This window comes from Triticum urartu, chromosome 7A, assembly GCF_056163025.1.
Source record: "Triticum urartu cultivar PI428250 chromosome 7A, HENAU_Tu73, whole genome shotgun sequence".
NCBI lineage: Eukaryota > Viridiplantae > Streptophyta > Magnoliopsida > Poales > Poaceae > Triticum > Triticum urartu.
In genome coordinates, this window is record NC_141879.1 from 656,013,514 (window position 1) to 656,029,527 (window position 16,014).

At 52.5% G+C, this 16,014-nt stretch overlaps 1 protein-coding gene and 2 pseudogenes across 1 annotated transcript; 1 reads left to right on the forward strand and 2 right to left on the reverse strand.

The window, feature by feature from the left end:
- Positions 1-295: 295 nt before the first annotated feature.
- On the reverse strand, positions 296-1,336 carry LOC147961133 (uncharacterized). The gene has a single exon (XM_087533689.1). The coding sequence runs from the start codon at positions 1,334-1,336 to the stop codon at positions 296-298; it is 1,041 nt and encodes a 346-aa protein (XP_087389815.1).
- A 273-nt stretch (positions 1,337-1,609) lies between these two features.
- Positions 1,610-7,910, reverse strand: LOC147961134 (uncharacterized; annotated as a pseudogene).
- A 5,508-nt stretch (positions 7,911-13,418) lies between these two features.
- On the forward strand, positions 13,419-15,645 carry LOC125519257 (G-type lectin S-receptor-like serine/threonine-protein kinase At2g19130 pseudogene; annotated as a pseudogene).
- The last annotated feature ends 369 nt before the right edge of the window (positions 15,646-16,014 follow it).

Below are 16,014 nucleotides of genomic sequence, written 5' to 3' on the forward strand. Positions count from 1 at the left end.
AAACCTCCTCCTCAGTGATAGTGTCATCCAGGGTGTGAAGGTCGACCGGCTGCACGTTGAGCTCCTCCCAATTGAAGTCAAGGTTGCTCGTGTGCCCCTTCCCCATGACCTCAGAGAAGTGGTCATGGATGATCTTTTATTTTTGGCCATGGTCAGTAACCCAACCGCTTGCGAGCTTGATGCGGTGGATGTGGTTCTTTCTTCTTCAGGCATTGACGCGGCGGTGGAAGAACTTTGTGTTTGCATCACCCTCCTTGAGGTTAGTGATTCGGGCGCATTGGCTCTTTCTGGCCCTCTACAGAACTACCAAACTGATCACCCTGCGTTTTAGTCTAGCACGTAGGTCAAGCTCCTCCGGCGATAGGGGGTGTGATTCCTGCGCAATGTCCAGCCTTAGGATCACGAGTAGTGCCGCGTGGAAGTGAATGTTCGCTGCTGAGAAGAGTCTTCTACTCCACTCCTTGAGACGTAGCGCGGTCTTCTTGAGCTTGTGATGCAAAATGAGATAAGGCTCCGTGTGTGACACGCCCTCGGCCCATGCCTTTTGGACGATGTCATGGAATCCTGGAAGGGAGGTCCAGAAATTTTCAAACTTGAAAGACTGAGGTCTTTTGGGTCCTTTGTCATCAGCAAGCAAGAGAGGGCAGTGGTCGGAGAGGGATGACGACAAGGCATGCAACACATGGGTGTTGAAGGTGGTGTCCCACTCGGCGTTGCAGAAGAAGGAGTCAAGTTTGCAAAGGGTGGGATTTGTCCTCTCATTGCTCCAGGTGAAACGCCTGTTCTGTAGATGGATCTCCTTGAGCTCGCAAGATTGCAAAGCGGCACGAAAGCGATTGATTCTGCTACGGTTAACATTCCGTTTGTTTTTATCCCTGGCACGGTAGATTTGGTTGAAGTCTCCAGTGGCAAGCCATGCCACTCCCGGAGGTGGCTTCTGGCTAAGCAGCTCCGCAAAGAAAGCATCTTTGGAGGCGCTGTCGGTGGGGCCATAGACGGACGTGATTTTGAAGGAGGAGTCGGAAGCGCGAATCCGCACCATAGCAGAGAGACAAAAAGTCGAGGTGGTGATGTCGGAGACATGAAGGAGGCTGTCATCCCATAGCATAAGGATTCTGCCCCTGGTTCCGGTGGCCGGTCGATGCGCGAAACTCTGAAGCTTGTTTCCACCGAGAGAAGCAGCAATGTATCTGTCAACGGTGCTCAACTTAGTCTCCTGGAGACAGACCAAATGACAAGTGGTGTCAGAGATGGTAGCCTTGACAGCTGCTCTACGGTCCGTGCAATTAAGCCCTCTCACATTCCAGCTGAGTGTATTGATAGGCTGTTCTGTCATGGGTTCACAGCAGATGCCCTTTGACTAACATAAGGAATAACAATAATACAACCAGGAGGGGATCCAAGTCCCAGGTACATGGCCCGCGGCCGAACCTGACTAAACACCAACACACACAATGGGAACACAGTCCCATCTACAAGACCCAAAGTAACTAAAACCTATGCACGAACTGGATACGTGCAAACTAGTAGCAAGTGCAATCCCCTGGAAAGCATCAAGATGGCGTACTAACATAACAAACATGAAGGCCCTAACCCAGGGACTGCCTACTCAGGCGATCGCCGGCTGCGATCCCTGGCCATCTTGTTCCAGCCACACAGAGTCCATAGCCGCTGCACCACCGTGGTCTATCAACGCGTCCTCGACAGCAGCAATAGCACTATCGTCAAGCTTGAAAAAATCCCTCATGGCCACAATCACTTCAAGGGGGAGCTGCTCCTTGAATCTCTCCGTGAACACATTCAGGGTCGAAGCGGTGACATCTTCACCATCTTTGGTTATGCCCAGGCTGCGACAAACAAGGCGCTCAGCCACCTTTGCAACCGGGGCAGCCGGCGTGCGGTTGGAAGGGCGCCTGATCCGTTGCAGAGAGATCCCGCCTTCCTTGGAGATCCTCATGCCTGCCAAGGTCTTCCGACGGGCTGCTGGAGGGCTTGGCCTCGGTGATGCCATGGGTGCTTCAGAAGGTTGCACAGATGTGAGCGGCAGGAGCGCCGGCTGTTTTGAGCAGAAGAGCGTTGCTGGAAGCTCTATACAGGGCACAACGAGCTCCGCCAAGCCAGCGGGCAGGTCGTGTCCAGCATCAACAAGGCAAGCACGGGTTGGCGAAGGGGTTCGCTGCAGGTTGCCGTTGCACTGGAGAGGCGGAGTGGGCAAGGCTTCAAAGCCTGGGGGCCGCATCGGGGACATGTCCAGAAGAGGTCGCTGCATCATGGTCGGCGAACAAAGCTCGATGAGCGCCGGACTCGGGTTTTAGGAGGCCGCCGCAGCAGCATGAGCTTCGTCACGCTTGGAGGTCGGCGGGGTTCGGAGCACCGTTGTAGGAGAAAGGGGTGGTGGTGCCGGGAGGTGCGTGCGTCCCTGGATATGCGCCTGGCAGAGGCCGGCCGCTGCTGCCTGACCGGGCTACGGCCCCGAGCGCCGACGGCATCTGAATCAAGCTCAAGCTCCCCAGCACGCATGGGAGGAGCGCACAGGGGGCCAGAGCCGAGAGGCACCGGAACAGCGCCCTGGACAGCGGGCAGCCCAGAGTTGCCGCGGCGGCGACCATCGCGGCTCCCCTAACGCCCATCCCGGCGTTCTCTGCCGGTGTCGCGCTGCTCCTCACGCGGAGCATGGGAGAGGCTCCGGCGGATGCGGTCGCCCCAGCCTTGCCCGCCTCTGGACGTGCCCCGGCCGTCACGCCCCCGGCCACGGTCCCCTTCGTCGTCCCAGTCCCTGCGGTCTTGGCGGCCCCGCTGAATAGGACGAGAGATGCACTCGCGCCTGTCATGCGGCATCGTCTCCCCATCCACGATGTTTGATTTCCAGGGGTTAGGCCTGGACACCACTTTGCCAGAGGATGGATCTTCATGGATGTCGAGGTGGACTAGGACACGATGCTCCAGCACCTTGCGCCCGTACACCGGGGCGCCACCATTGCGGGCGGGGAAAGTGACCCAGCTCACCCTTGGCACCCTGCTTGGGCATGGCGTCCATGCCCACAATGCCAGCACATCGGTCACCGACTTGATCTTGGATGCCGGCTCGATGTAGTCCAGCGAGCAGCCAGAGCCGACGGCCTTGGCAACCGCCTCCTCGTCCCAAGCGTATAGCGGCAGCCCCTCGAGGCAGAGGCGCAAGTGGTGGCGGAGGTCGACATGCTCTACATGGGCTTCCAGGCGCCAGGCTCGCATCTGAAGCTTGGTGTCGCCGAACGGGAGCTCCCGGCGGGATGTGGCGATGTCAGCGTGATGCTTGTGGATGAAACGCACCAGGAACCGCTTGGGGAAGTGGAAGACGAGGATGACATCCAGCGCCAAGGCGCCAACCTTGTCTGCAATGACTGCAGCAACCTCGTTGGTGGAGGCACGGCGGTCGCGGTCGAACCAGACCACCACCCCGTTGGATTCCAGGAGCGCCGCCTCCACTTGCATGGCCGGGGTGTTGTGGATGAAGGCGAACACCTCCGGGCGGGCGTTGTGGTCACCAGCCCAGGCCAAAGAAGCAGCGGAGGAGGAAGCCATGTCAGCTTGGGAAGGCACGGGCGTGGGCGCCGGCAGGCGGATACGAGCAGGCGCGAGAGGAGGAGCTCGACGCAGAGCAGGCGAGGGAGCACCGGGGCGCAGGTGCGGGCGCGGAGCATGGGTGCAGCTACGCGCTATGTGGCCGGAGCGGAAGCACCGTCTGCAGGTGACAGGGTCGCGGCAGTCGACGGCGCGATGTCGAGGCTTGAGACAGTGGAAGCAGAGGCCTTTTATCCAAGCGGGAGGAGGGGCGCGGGGAGTGAAGGCAGTAATAGGGGCCGGCGCAGGGCGCGGCGGCCCATGCCTGACCTCGATCCATGGCGTCGTCACCTCATCCTCGAGCCCCGCAGTCGCCACGCCGCGCGGGAGTGATTGCTCAGCCGTGGCCTGCGCAGGGGCGGGCCGAAAGCACGCAAGCCATCCCGAACGGTCTCCGCCATTAACACCATCAATGCACGACGGGATGGCGGAACGGCCTGAAGCAGGAGCATTGAAGATGGTGGTTGGGGGCGCGCAGGGAAGGAGCTCGGGCGGGGTCTCCAGGACGCAGTCCACCTCAGAGTCCTCGCCGGAAGGGCGACCAGGAGGCGGAGGTGGAGGAGTGCCCCAATCTGGATCTAGATCAGTGTCAGATGAGCGGGAATCTTTCTTGCTTAGGTTCATCTCGGGAGCATCCACTTCAACACTTGCTGATGGGGTGGCATGGCTCACAGCAGCATCCTTCATTGCCAGAAGAGTTGGCAATATTTCAGCTGTCCTGGCAGATACCGACTCATCACTCCCCGATGTATGGATGCCTGTTGTTCTAGCCTGCACATCTGCAGCCGACGGAGATGGTCGGCCACTTGCATCAGAGTTGGTGGGAGCGGTCAACGGTGCAGCAGCAGTATTGTCGCCTGGTGCCTCATGTACATCTGAGTTGCGCCCTGTTGACAACTTTGAATGCAGGCGTTCGAGCGGGTCCTTACTGATATGCTTGGCCCCGCGCGTAGTAGTCTTCTTCACCCTGCAAAAAAAATAAAGCACACGAAAAAGGTATTAAAAAATGAACAAAAATATGTTTGCCTTGGTAGAAATCTTAAAAAAATGAAAAACAAGTGGAAAAGCTGGTAGTTGCCATGTAAGGGGAACGTGAGTTGCCATGTGTCATAATTAGTAGTTGCCATCCAGCAGCAGTTGCCATGTTAGCCAAACTGAAGAATGATAAAAATGTCTGATCTGCCATGAATGCAATTTCAAACCTAGGTGTGGGATGAGCTCACAAGCCAACGGTAAAGATGGCGGTTACCATTAGGTACATAAAGTTACCATTTGGCCTAGATTCCAGTTGCCATGTAAAAACAGTAGGAGTTGCCATACACTTAAAAAGGAAGGAAAAAATTATTTGGAGAACAGCAGTTGCCACGTGGGGGGCGATGACAGAAGACAATGTGACAAGCTAAACGGATGCATTGGAAAATCAAGAAAATATAGCGCTATGTCAATGAAAGCGGATGAAAAAACCTACTTCCTGACTGCCTTCCTCATGTCTGGCAACACGACAGGATCCCCGGTGTTGATCGTCGTCGTGCGAGGAGATGACCTGGTGGAAGGGGTGTCACCGGCAATGGGGGCGCCTTTGTTCCACCGAGCAGAAACACGGGTTGGCGTTGGCGCCTGTTTCTTCGTAACTGCTCGTCCACCAGCTGTCGGCTCGCTGCACGTATGAGATGGAGGAAAAAAAGGTGGCAATTGTCGGACAGCAAACTCGTTGCCGCACTTGACAAAAACAAGTGCAAAAAAAGGATGAGTCTGTTCGAAGAAAATAGACAAAGCAAAAAACTAAAATAAAAGTTGAACCTCTTCCTGGTAGCTACGGGGTCGGTCCTAGACCTCTTGCCAGCAGAACCCTGCCCAACACCCTCTGGAGCCCTCCCCCTCTTTGATGGCAAAACCCCCTCGCCTCTCGCAGCCGTGTGTTGTTTCACTTTCTCCGGTTGGGGGACATCTGTTGCATCATTTCCCTTGTTACCACTTGCGTGAACTTCAGCATGATCATCATCATCGGTGTCCTCTTGCACATTCTCCATGACATCGTCATCATCCTTGCTGAGACCAGCATCTCCACCTAGTTCATCTTGTGTGTCAGCAGGCTCTTGGGAACTGTTGTAGTCATACCGGCCACGGCAACCGGTTGGCCGGTGTGTACGTTCTGGGACAAACGAAGTGAACTGCCTCGCAACCGCGTCGCTGTCAGAGCCACTGAGGGACGTCCACCCCTCAACCAACTTCCAGAGCAAGCCGATCATTTCAGATGCAAACTGCCCTATTAGATGCTCAACAGGTGCCCTCGCCTGTGCACGAAACAAAGAAGCATCAATGACCACCGTATTGCAATCACTTGCACGACATCAAAAAATACTCCACGGCAAACCATAGATGTAGATCTTTTGCTTACCTCGGCAGGGCAAGACGGAGCTGAGTACACGTCCATCCACTTTCCAAAGTTTTGAGGCCCCCCAAACACGCTGTAGTCTATAGCATGCTTGGCCATCAGCTGGAAAGAACAAAAAAGGGAAAAAAAAGAAAAAAAAAGCTAGGACGTAAGAGAGAGAATGTAAGTTTAAGCACGAATGAAAAGGGTTGCCATGTGGAATGAGACATGGATATAGTACTCAGATAGCCATGGATAACAAAGGTAGTCATCTCTTATGACCCACAGACGGTTGCCTCATGCCAATTTGTAGGCATGCCGTGTGGGCAAAGAAACCAGAACTAACCTGCAGTTTTCCATATGTGGTGTCAGTAGTCTTGTCTGCGGCAAGCACAGCCTTGACAGCGTTGATAGTCCATGCAGAAACAGCAAACTTGTGCGCAGGCGGCAGGCCTCCTGTCCCAGTGAAATCCACGATGGACAGGTCAAGACAGTCGACGTACATGAGCTGATGCAAAACAATTTTAAAAAGAAATAAATATCAATTGCCATCATGGGTACTGTGTGGAGGAAAATAGGATAATATATGTTCCCATGATAATCAAGTTGAGGTGCATGAAAGAATAGAAGAAAAAGAAGAAGATGCCATCTCCATGTGCTAATTTCCATCATAGTGTGATAGAAGTTGCCATGTTGTTATGATGGCAGTTGCCATCATAGTATGATGACAGTTGCCATACTAATATGATGGGAGTTGCCATATTGTCATTATGTCAGTTGCCATATTGTCATTATGGCAGTTGCCATCTTGATATGATCAGGTTGCCATCTTGTTATGATTAGGTTGCCATGCATGAATAAAAGTGTGTTCAAAAAACAGTGTTCACAGAAAGAACTGGTAAAAAAATACCATTAAATGCAGTCGACAACCCTTTTGATACATCTTGCTTGAGAATGCATCGTGCAGGAAGTCAGCAATAAACTTACACCAATTCATGTTCTTCACATTTCCCAGATCCGCCTGCACCACAAAAAATTTCAGGACAAAAAAAGGTTGCCGCATCAGAAATCAAATGGAAAAAAACATCGGAAAACGCTGGCAGTCACTAGCTTTACACATGACATCGGAGCCAAAAAGATCAAAGGAAAATAAAGTAGTAAAGATGGATCATTCACCAGGATGGGGAAGCATTTGTTGCTTGGGCGAAGAGAGGTGGTCGGCGCGAAAACAGCTGAGATGAGGTACATGAGTAGCTTCATCTTGAAAACATCTCCATGCATCGTCATGGCCTGCAGCGAATCTGCCACTGCGGACGTGTTCGGCATGGATTCAGGCCCAGGAAACAAACGGGGAACAACGCTTCCTCGATCTCATTGTTGACCTCGTACGGGACTTTCATATGTCCACGAGGCACACCCAAAGTGCAGAACACGGATTCCTCGTTCAACAGTAGTCTTCCATGTCCCGGAATCACGAATTCCCTGGAGGCGGGGTCGTAGATCTCACCAAGCCAGTCGCATACAGGGTTGACAAGGTTCGTGCACCGGACATCCATCATAGACTGCATACCCATCTCAGCAGCAGCCCCCTTCTGATCGTCGGTGAATTTGTCAGTCAACGCAGTCAGTCGTTCTTGGGAGGCTCTATTGCGAATATGTTTCTTCTTCTGCAAAAAACAGACAAAAAGTGATCAGTTGTTGCCATGTTTTTGCAAACAGTGATCAGTTGTTGCCATGTTTTGCAATGTCATGAAATTTTAGTTCGTGTCAGACGACTGCAAGCTCGAGGTGTCAACCAGTAACATAAATCAGGAGGAAGGGGGGATGTGTGAACATTTACCTCATCACCCTCTTTTATCCATCCAGTTGGCCGATTACGCTGTGGTGGATCCATGAAATCATCATCATTGTTTTGATGATTGCCACGAGCCATTCTGCTGAGATAGGAACAGACCAAATTGTCATGGTGGTCGGTCAAAAACTTGCCACATGCAAAGCATATGTATGGCATCTGACACAATTGATATGCAAATTTGGTTGCCACATTATGCAGCCAATTTGCCACACTGTCTTATCTGCAGAATGGCAACAGACAGTGTGTTCACATTCTATTCGCCACATGAATATACTATCCAAGTGGCAACAGGCACACTTGATGTGCACATTAGTTGCCGTCCAATGCAGTTGGCTCCTGAAACTGCATTGACTACCGATTTTGGCAACTATCACAGTATGGTAACTATCACAAATCATTCAGAAAAATTAGATGCCACAATGAAAAAGCATGTTTGTGGCTACTATCACAGTAATTCAGCAAATTTAGTTGCCACATGGAAGAGCGTGTGTGTGGCAACTATCACAGTCATTCAATAAAAATAGTTGCCCCATGCGAAAGCTTATATGTGGCAACTAACACAGTCATTTCAGTAATTTGTTGCCGCAAAGGGGAAACACATTTGTGGCAACTATCACATTTGTTCAGGGAGTTAGTTGCCACACAATCATGATAGTTAATGAAACTATCAAGTTCGCCTCATACTACAGTTTCAAAACCCAACTAACTAGATCTAGGATTCAATGGCAACTACCGCGACTTCAAATTCATCCTCAAAATTCTCCCACGAACTGACTGCAAACACAAATTCGAACCAATGCGCATCAAACAAACCGGGAGACACCTGCCCAATCCATAGGCAATACTAGTGCGTGCCTCCGAACAGGCATAACCACACCGACGATGCCGCGGCCGCGGCCGCGACGAAACTGCCCAGTGCCACCAAAAACGGCTAGCAGACGACTTCGACGCCGGCGGGAACGCCGACGCATCGCCGAATCGCCTGAATCTCTACGAATCTCGATCGAGGAATCGAACAGGGAGGGAAGGGGGAAAAATGCAGGAAGGAATTGCGAGAGTTGTAGCGAGCATTACCTTCAACCCGCAGGCGCTCCGGCGAAGCCGCTCTGTTCCGGTGAGCCCCACCGACGGCCGCGAACACCGTCGATTCTTCCGCCTCCGCCGTCGCCTTCTCCCCTCGCCTTCTCCTCCAATGGTTTGAAATGCGAGTGGGTTGTGCCAGTAACTGCGGTGCGGGTGAGTAAATGGAACCGTGACGGAGAGGGGGCAGAGGTGTGCGACGTGTTTGACGTCAACCGCGATCGGAGCGTGGCGTGCGGGCGCATAGCAGTTCCACCGCACGCCTCCGAGTGGCAACCGCTGACCGTGGGATGGCAACCAACGTGCGGGCGAACTGTCTCGCACACCGCACACGCGCCTCGTCCTACGTGACGCAGAAAACCGGCCGGTTTGTTCCAAGATTCGTGCACACAGTTGCCAACGGAGATGCTTACGTGTGGTCGGGATGGTGAACGCCCACACGTGTGGGCGTTAACATTTCCGTAAATTTTCATGGTTCAGAAAACTCATTATTTCAGGAATCTTCTTACTCCATATCTAAGACCTTGTTCCAATACATTCGTTTGCATATCGGTTTTAACTATGGCATGCTATGCAGTAAGATTTGCAATTATATGTCGGTACAACCCTCTTTCTGAAAATGGTCGGAAAAAGTCCATTGCCTTGGAGAGCTTAGAACCGAGAGCAGCAGATGTACACGGTAGAAAATAGCAGACATTGGTATTGAACATGGGAACAATTATACAACATGAACGAACCAGAAAGTCGTACATTACAAAAAATTCAGAATTTTGTACTCCCTCCGGTCCTTTTTACTCTGCACATTGAATTTGCCGAAAGTCAAACTTTGCTAAGTTTGACCAAATTTATATTAGAAATTATTAGCATCTATAATATCTAATAAATATAATATAAAAATATATTCCAAGATGAATCTAATGATATTGGTGTTGTTATGTGAATGTCTATAATTTTTTATATAAACTTGGTCAAAGTTGGATGAGATTGACTTCGGACAAACTTAATATGCAGAGTAAAAAGGACCGAAGGGGGTATGACGCTTGTATGATGAGATTTTGTCACGCCGGAATATCTACGGGCATGGGAATTGTTTTTCTAGTGTTCTTCCTAATTATTTTCGTTAGAATTAAAGGAAGAATAAACGTGATAGTGTTTTGACACGCACACGTACAAAGAAAAGCTATCTACATGTATTATGTGTATGCATGTATCTTGTATGGGCTAGAGAACCAGAACGGGGATGCATACATGCAGTTGCATGCCAACTAGCATGCTTAATCACCCCTCAAAAAAGAAACTAGCATGCTTAATCATAGTACTATTCCCATGAACAAACTATTCCGGCCAGCTCTAACCTGACACGATGGCTAAATGTATTAGAAGTTCGGTTACTACTCAATACTAGTTTGGAGCGGCAGCTGCATGCGCACCGCTTGGGTTCAGAGGCAGTCACACCACATGATAATCTTCTGATGTACGGCGACGGGCTGGTGATTAGATAAGGATCCATGCATGGTTAGCTTGGAGGCAACGCGTGATAACTGAACGAGCCCCACATATCTCTCCAGAAGAAGCGTTCGGCCGAATGGCCCTGGCGGCGCGTTGGGAGCCCCCGATGCCCTACCGCCTTCCTGTATAAAGCTCAGCAATCCTCACGCACAAGGGGGAACGCACATACACCGCTGGCCGCAAGGCCACTCTCAAGAACACAAGCGCACACGGGCTGGCCACAGCCAGGCTGCTCGCATGCATGGAGATCTGAGCATGCAAATCTCCCATAGTCCCTGATGGTGAAGCCCTGCTACTCACCGAAATCCCGTAGTATCCTTTGCCTTGCCGGCGGCCGCGTCGACAGCCACGTGCTCTTATGATAAGAAATGGTGAGATTTGATGTCCTCTTTTCTCACAGCTGGTTGCCTCACATTAAAAGATCGGTTACACCGGATCTATTTGTTGCCTCGGATTGTTTTAGATTGGTTTACAAATTCAGTCGTGACATGTAATGTTTGATAGGCAGATCGACCAGTGCATGGTTTGAATTCGGATCACTCCCATAACAGATCGTTTCCGTATAAAAATATAATTGGAGGTAAGTTGCTGGTGCCAGATTTTGGATTCGGATCACTCTTAGAGTCGATCGTTTCCGTACAGAAATATTTGAGAAGAAAATCAAATAGTGCTCGGCTTGGTTTCAGATCGCTCTAGTGCCGATCGTTTCCACATAAAATTTCAGAGTCAATAGTGCTACACTCAGAACATCAATTTGGTCTGACGATGAAGAGTTTGGGTTTAAAAGTATTTAAAGGCATGATAGATTCGCCCATAAGTATCATGTACAAGATTTGGAGAAGTCTGCCACATTGCTGTATTATTTGTCATGGGTTATTTAATTTAGCCACGTGAGATTTATGTGTTTATATTTGAATATCTTTCATGGTGTATGAGCAACCTGGATAATCAATCCTATGACATGCCTAGTGCATAAATTTTAAGATGTCATTCATGGCCCTCATGAAGGGAGTCCATAACAAAGTCTTATGTATATGATTTCTTTTTCCGTGACCGACCAGGCCGGAACAACTCATTAGTCTAGACCAACCGACGAGGTTGGAAGACAGCTACCTTCCACGACCGACGAGGCCGGAAGTTACTCACACGTCCTTACTGACGAGGCAGGATATCCTTTTGTTCGCGATTGACGAGGCCGAACGTTCACCTTGAGACTTTGCTAAGAACCCGGTGCCGACGTGGCCGGATATCTTAGTCCAAAGACCGACAAGTCTTTACCATGTCACAACATGGCCACATCGGCCACATATATTTTGAAGAATATTTCAGGTTCAAGACAACAACCATCAGTGCAGCTTAATCGGAGGTGTTTCGCGAATTGCCCCGCGGATGTAACTAACCGGATTGTCTTACGAGGCTCCAGGAACCTGCAACTATGCAATCGCCGATTCAAGACAGATTTAGTTAAAGGTGCAATATTTGTAATCAGTGGGAAATTGTACTTTGTAATTCGATAAAGAATTAATAAAGCAATATTTCCCTATGTTTGTCTCCTTTACCTTTTTTATATTATTATATACTGGCACGCCCGCACTTTACTTTATTGTCGTTACGCGCTAGGAAATATCTCTAACCTGAGGACGGTGTTTCTTTTTCGCGAAACACTGCTATCATACACATACCAGGTTAGCGTGTCTGGCACCATGGGCGTGAAGCGTGGAAGGGCACAGGACTCAGGAGTGTGGACAGACCAGGAAGACAGTGGGGCGGGGCGCTTGTGGCCAAGACATGCATGGCCAATGGAGGAGGCTAGGCAAGGAGGCGGCAGAGCGTTTCTAGAAGAGGGCAGTGCTATGCGCCGTTGGAGGGAGTGGAGCGCGGGGCAGTTGCACGATGGGCGAAGCGACAGCGCGGCGAGCAGGGAGGGCACCGGAGACTCCGTCGCATCCGGCACGGAGGTGCTGGTGCGGCCGGGAGCAGGGAGGGCGCCGAGACTCCACGCCGCATCTCGTGTGAGGATCGGGCACCTGCATCGCGCGTCCGCTGGTTTCGCACGCCGGATCCGCTCACGGAAGATGGGACGCCGGCGCGTCGCCCGCAGCCACGATTTGTCACTGTTCCACGTTGCTGCTCGTTTCCGTGCCCCATCCGGCCACATCGTTCGCCTCTGTGCAATAGAACGGCGTCCCTGCGATCGAACGAACCAAGGATGCAATGTCCACCACGTCGGTGCAAATCCAGCGCAACCGCCGTTGCAATCCGAGACCCCACGATGGCCAACCATGATGAGGCGGCGCGACGCGATGCTGCGAGCAAAATAGACCAGGGTCGCAGCCGTCATTGTTTTAGGGTTTCACGTTCGACAGGCCCTAAGTACAGGCCCAATTGAACACCATATGCCCAAAAAAGCCACTGGAGCAGCGGCCCGAGAGGCTAGCACAGCCTGTACCCGCGATTTAGGTGGGATTAAGAGCAGATCGGACGGTCAAAAAACTCTAAAAGTAATCATGCAACGGATAGAAATGCTAATGATCTGAGAGGGCAAAAAAAGTGCTCAGTTATAATGCATCTAAATATGACTAAATTCATTGACTATTGGTGCATTTCATTCACTTGTCTTTGGACTTTTCAAACAATTTCTCAGAAGACAATATAGCTGTCGCGCAAACGGTGCTGAGCCACTCACCATTTTATTCATATCTTGAGAATGGTCTCAAGGTTTCGTAAAAAAAAGAAGAACTTTAGGAATAGAAGAAAGATCCGCCACAGAAAACTACGTTAGCACGTCTTCCATCTTATTGTCCCAGGGAAACCTTTTCCGAAGTGTCGTCAAATCAACTTTGGCTTTGAATAAACTAAGCGATGAGTAAAGTAATCTCAAGCGTGCTGCTCTTACTACTAGTAATCTCAAGCGTGCTGCACGTGTCTCTCGCGAGATGATATTTCTTGCGACCCGTCTCCGTTGTTTACCGCAAATTCGATTGCACCCCCTGAGAATTCACTGGCAAAGGGAAGGGCTCCGCCAAACACCATGTCGTTGATCATGGCCACTTTCGTAGCCCTTGCTTTCTGCTTCGCCGCTGCTCCTGGTGCAGCGGCGACAGTCTCGGCGCCGCGTCCGCTGCGGGGCAACGACACGCTGGTCTCGGCACAGGGCAAGTTCGAGCTCGGCCTGTTCACCCCTGCCGGCAGCCTCGGCGACCGGTTCTACCTTGGGATCTGGTACAAGAACATCCCCGTCCAGACCGTTGTCTGGGTCGGCAACCGCGCGACTCCCCTCTCTGCCGTCGCCTCCGCCCAGCTCCGGGTGTCCGCCGCCGACGGCAACCTTGAGCTCATCGGTCCAACGTGTTGTGGCAGAGCTTCGACCATCCGACGGACACGCTGGTGCCTGAAGCGTGGGTCGGGGAGAACAAGCTCACCGGCGAGTATCAGGCGCTGACGTCGTGGCGGAACGCCCAAGACCCCGCGCCCGGGATGTTCTACAACACGGTGGACCCCAACGGCACCAGCGAATTCTTCTTGATGTGGAACAGGTCCCGCACGTACTTTCGGACCGGCATCTGGACAGGGCGCATCTTCGCGACCGCGACGGGGGCGATGAGGACCATGCTCTACAACACGACGTACGTCGAGACGCCGGCGTACCGGCGCCTCACCAACGTCGTCCAACGCGACCATCACGCGCATCGTGCTCGATCTCACCGGCCAGGCAAAGGTGTACGTGTGGGTGCACGCGAGGCAGAGCTGGCAACCCTTCTGGACTGCACCCGCCGTGCAGTGCAACATGTACGCGCTCTGCGGCGCGTTCGGCGTCTGCGATCAGAGGAGCCAGCTGCCATGCCGGTGCCCGCCCGGGTTCGTTCCAGTGTCGGAGGGGGACTGGGTGCTTAGCGATTGGAGCAGTGGCTGCCGGCGGAGCTCTCCGCTCACCTGCGCGCACAACGAGTCGACGACCGATGGGTTCCTAGCGTTGCCAGACGTGAAGCTCCCCGACGACTCACTCGCCGTGGGCGCCGCCAAGAGCAAAGCAGAGTGCGAATCGACTTGCCAAAATAATTGCTCTTGCCGGGCCTACGTCTTCGCTGCCGGGGGCGGGGGATGCACTGTCTGGCATGGAGAGATCCGCAACCTTGAGCAGCTCTACGCTGATTCCGGCGTCTCTGGCTCAGACCTCCATCTCCGGCTTTCAGAAGCAGGATTGCAAGATCTTGGCGTCTCCGGCACAAACGGGAAGAAACGGGGGAGAACATTATGGCTTGTTCTTGGCGTCCCATTGGTTGGTGTTGCAGCATTCGGCGTGTTGGTAATACTGGCCTGGAGGATTCTCCTTGCTAGGAGAAGACGACTGGCAAACGAGAAGGGATCCTCCTTGGTCGTGTACAATTATGGCGACCTTTGTGCCGCCATAATTGTACTGGGTGCTTAGCGATTGGCTGGGCGGCGGCGGTTTTGGCTCGGTGTACCGCGGAGTCCTGAAGCAGCAGAAGGAAGACAATACAACCCAGCTCCAGGTGGCAGTCAAGAAGCTGGAGAGCCTTGGGCGGCAGGGCGACAAGCAGTTCCGGACAGAGGTGAGCACGTTGGGCTGGGGCTCCCTCGACCGCTCCCTCTTCGGCGGGGGCGCAACCCTGAGCTGGCCTGAACGGTACTACATCATGGTTGGCGTGGCGAGAGGGTTGGCATACCTGCACCACGGTTGTCATGAGTGCATCATACACTGCGGCATCAAGCCGGAGAACATCCTTCTGGACAATGACATGTCCCCGAGGATCGCCGACTTCGGGATGGCGAAGCTGGTGGGGAGGGACTTTAGCCGCGCGCTGACAACGATGCGGGGCACCATCGGGTACCTGGCTCCGGAGTGGATCTCCGGGCAGCCCATCAGCGCTAAGGCGGACGTGTACAGCTTCGGGATGGTGCTATTCGAGCTCATCTCAGGCCGACGAAACTCCGAGGATACAGCGAGGTGGAGGCGACAGGGAGCGGGAGCAGTGATTCGTGGACCTTCTTCCCCTTATGGGCTGCAGGGAAGGTGGTGGAAGGGGAGGTGGCCGCCGTGGCAGACCCGGGGCTGCGCGGCAACGGGAGGCCGGAGGAGGTGGATGGGTAGCGTGTTGGTGCATCCAGGACCAGGAGGCACAGCGGCCGACCATGGCGCAGGTTGTGCAGGCGCTGGAGGGCGCCGTTCAGGTCAACGCGCCGCCGGTGTCACGCTCACGTAATCCACCCGGCGAGGCTGCACCAATCTTCTTACACGCTGACCAAAATTACACATTCGGACTAAGTGTTCAAGTCATGGTTGCGTCCTACTGTCAAAGCACGTGTGGCAATTTTTTCTTCGAATCATTCAGAGGAGAGCTACAAGTCCAACAAATCAAAGCTACAAACCGGCTAAAACGACAAGACAAGACACAAAAGGTTAACATCATGACCACCACTAATAAGCAACAAGGATCAGACGTCCTAAGCTTGTCATTTCCCATTCTTGATTTGATCAACGACACTTTGCAACGGCATGAAGCGACTGTTAAACACCCTTTCACTCCTCTCGCGCCAAATGCTCCAACTGATCAACATGGGAAAGTAGTCT

Excerpts from the sequence above, each read along its gene's own strand:
- LOC147961133 (XM_087533689.1), bottom strand. The coding sequence starts at position 1,336 with ATGACAGAACAGCCTATCAATACACTCAGCTGGAATGTGAGAGGGCTT.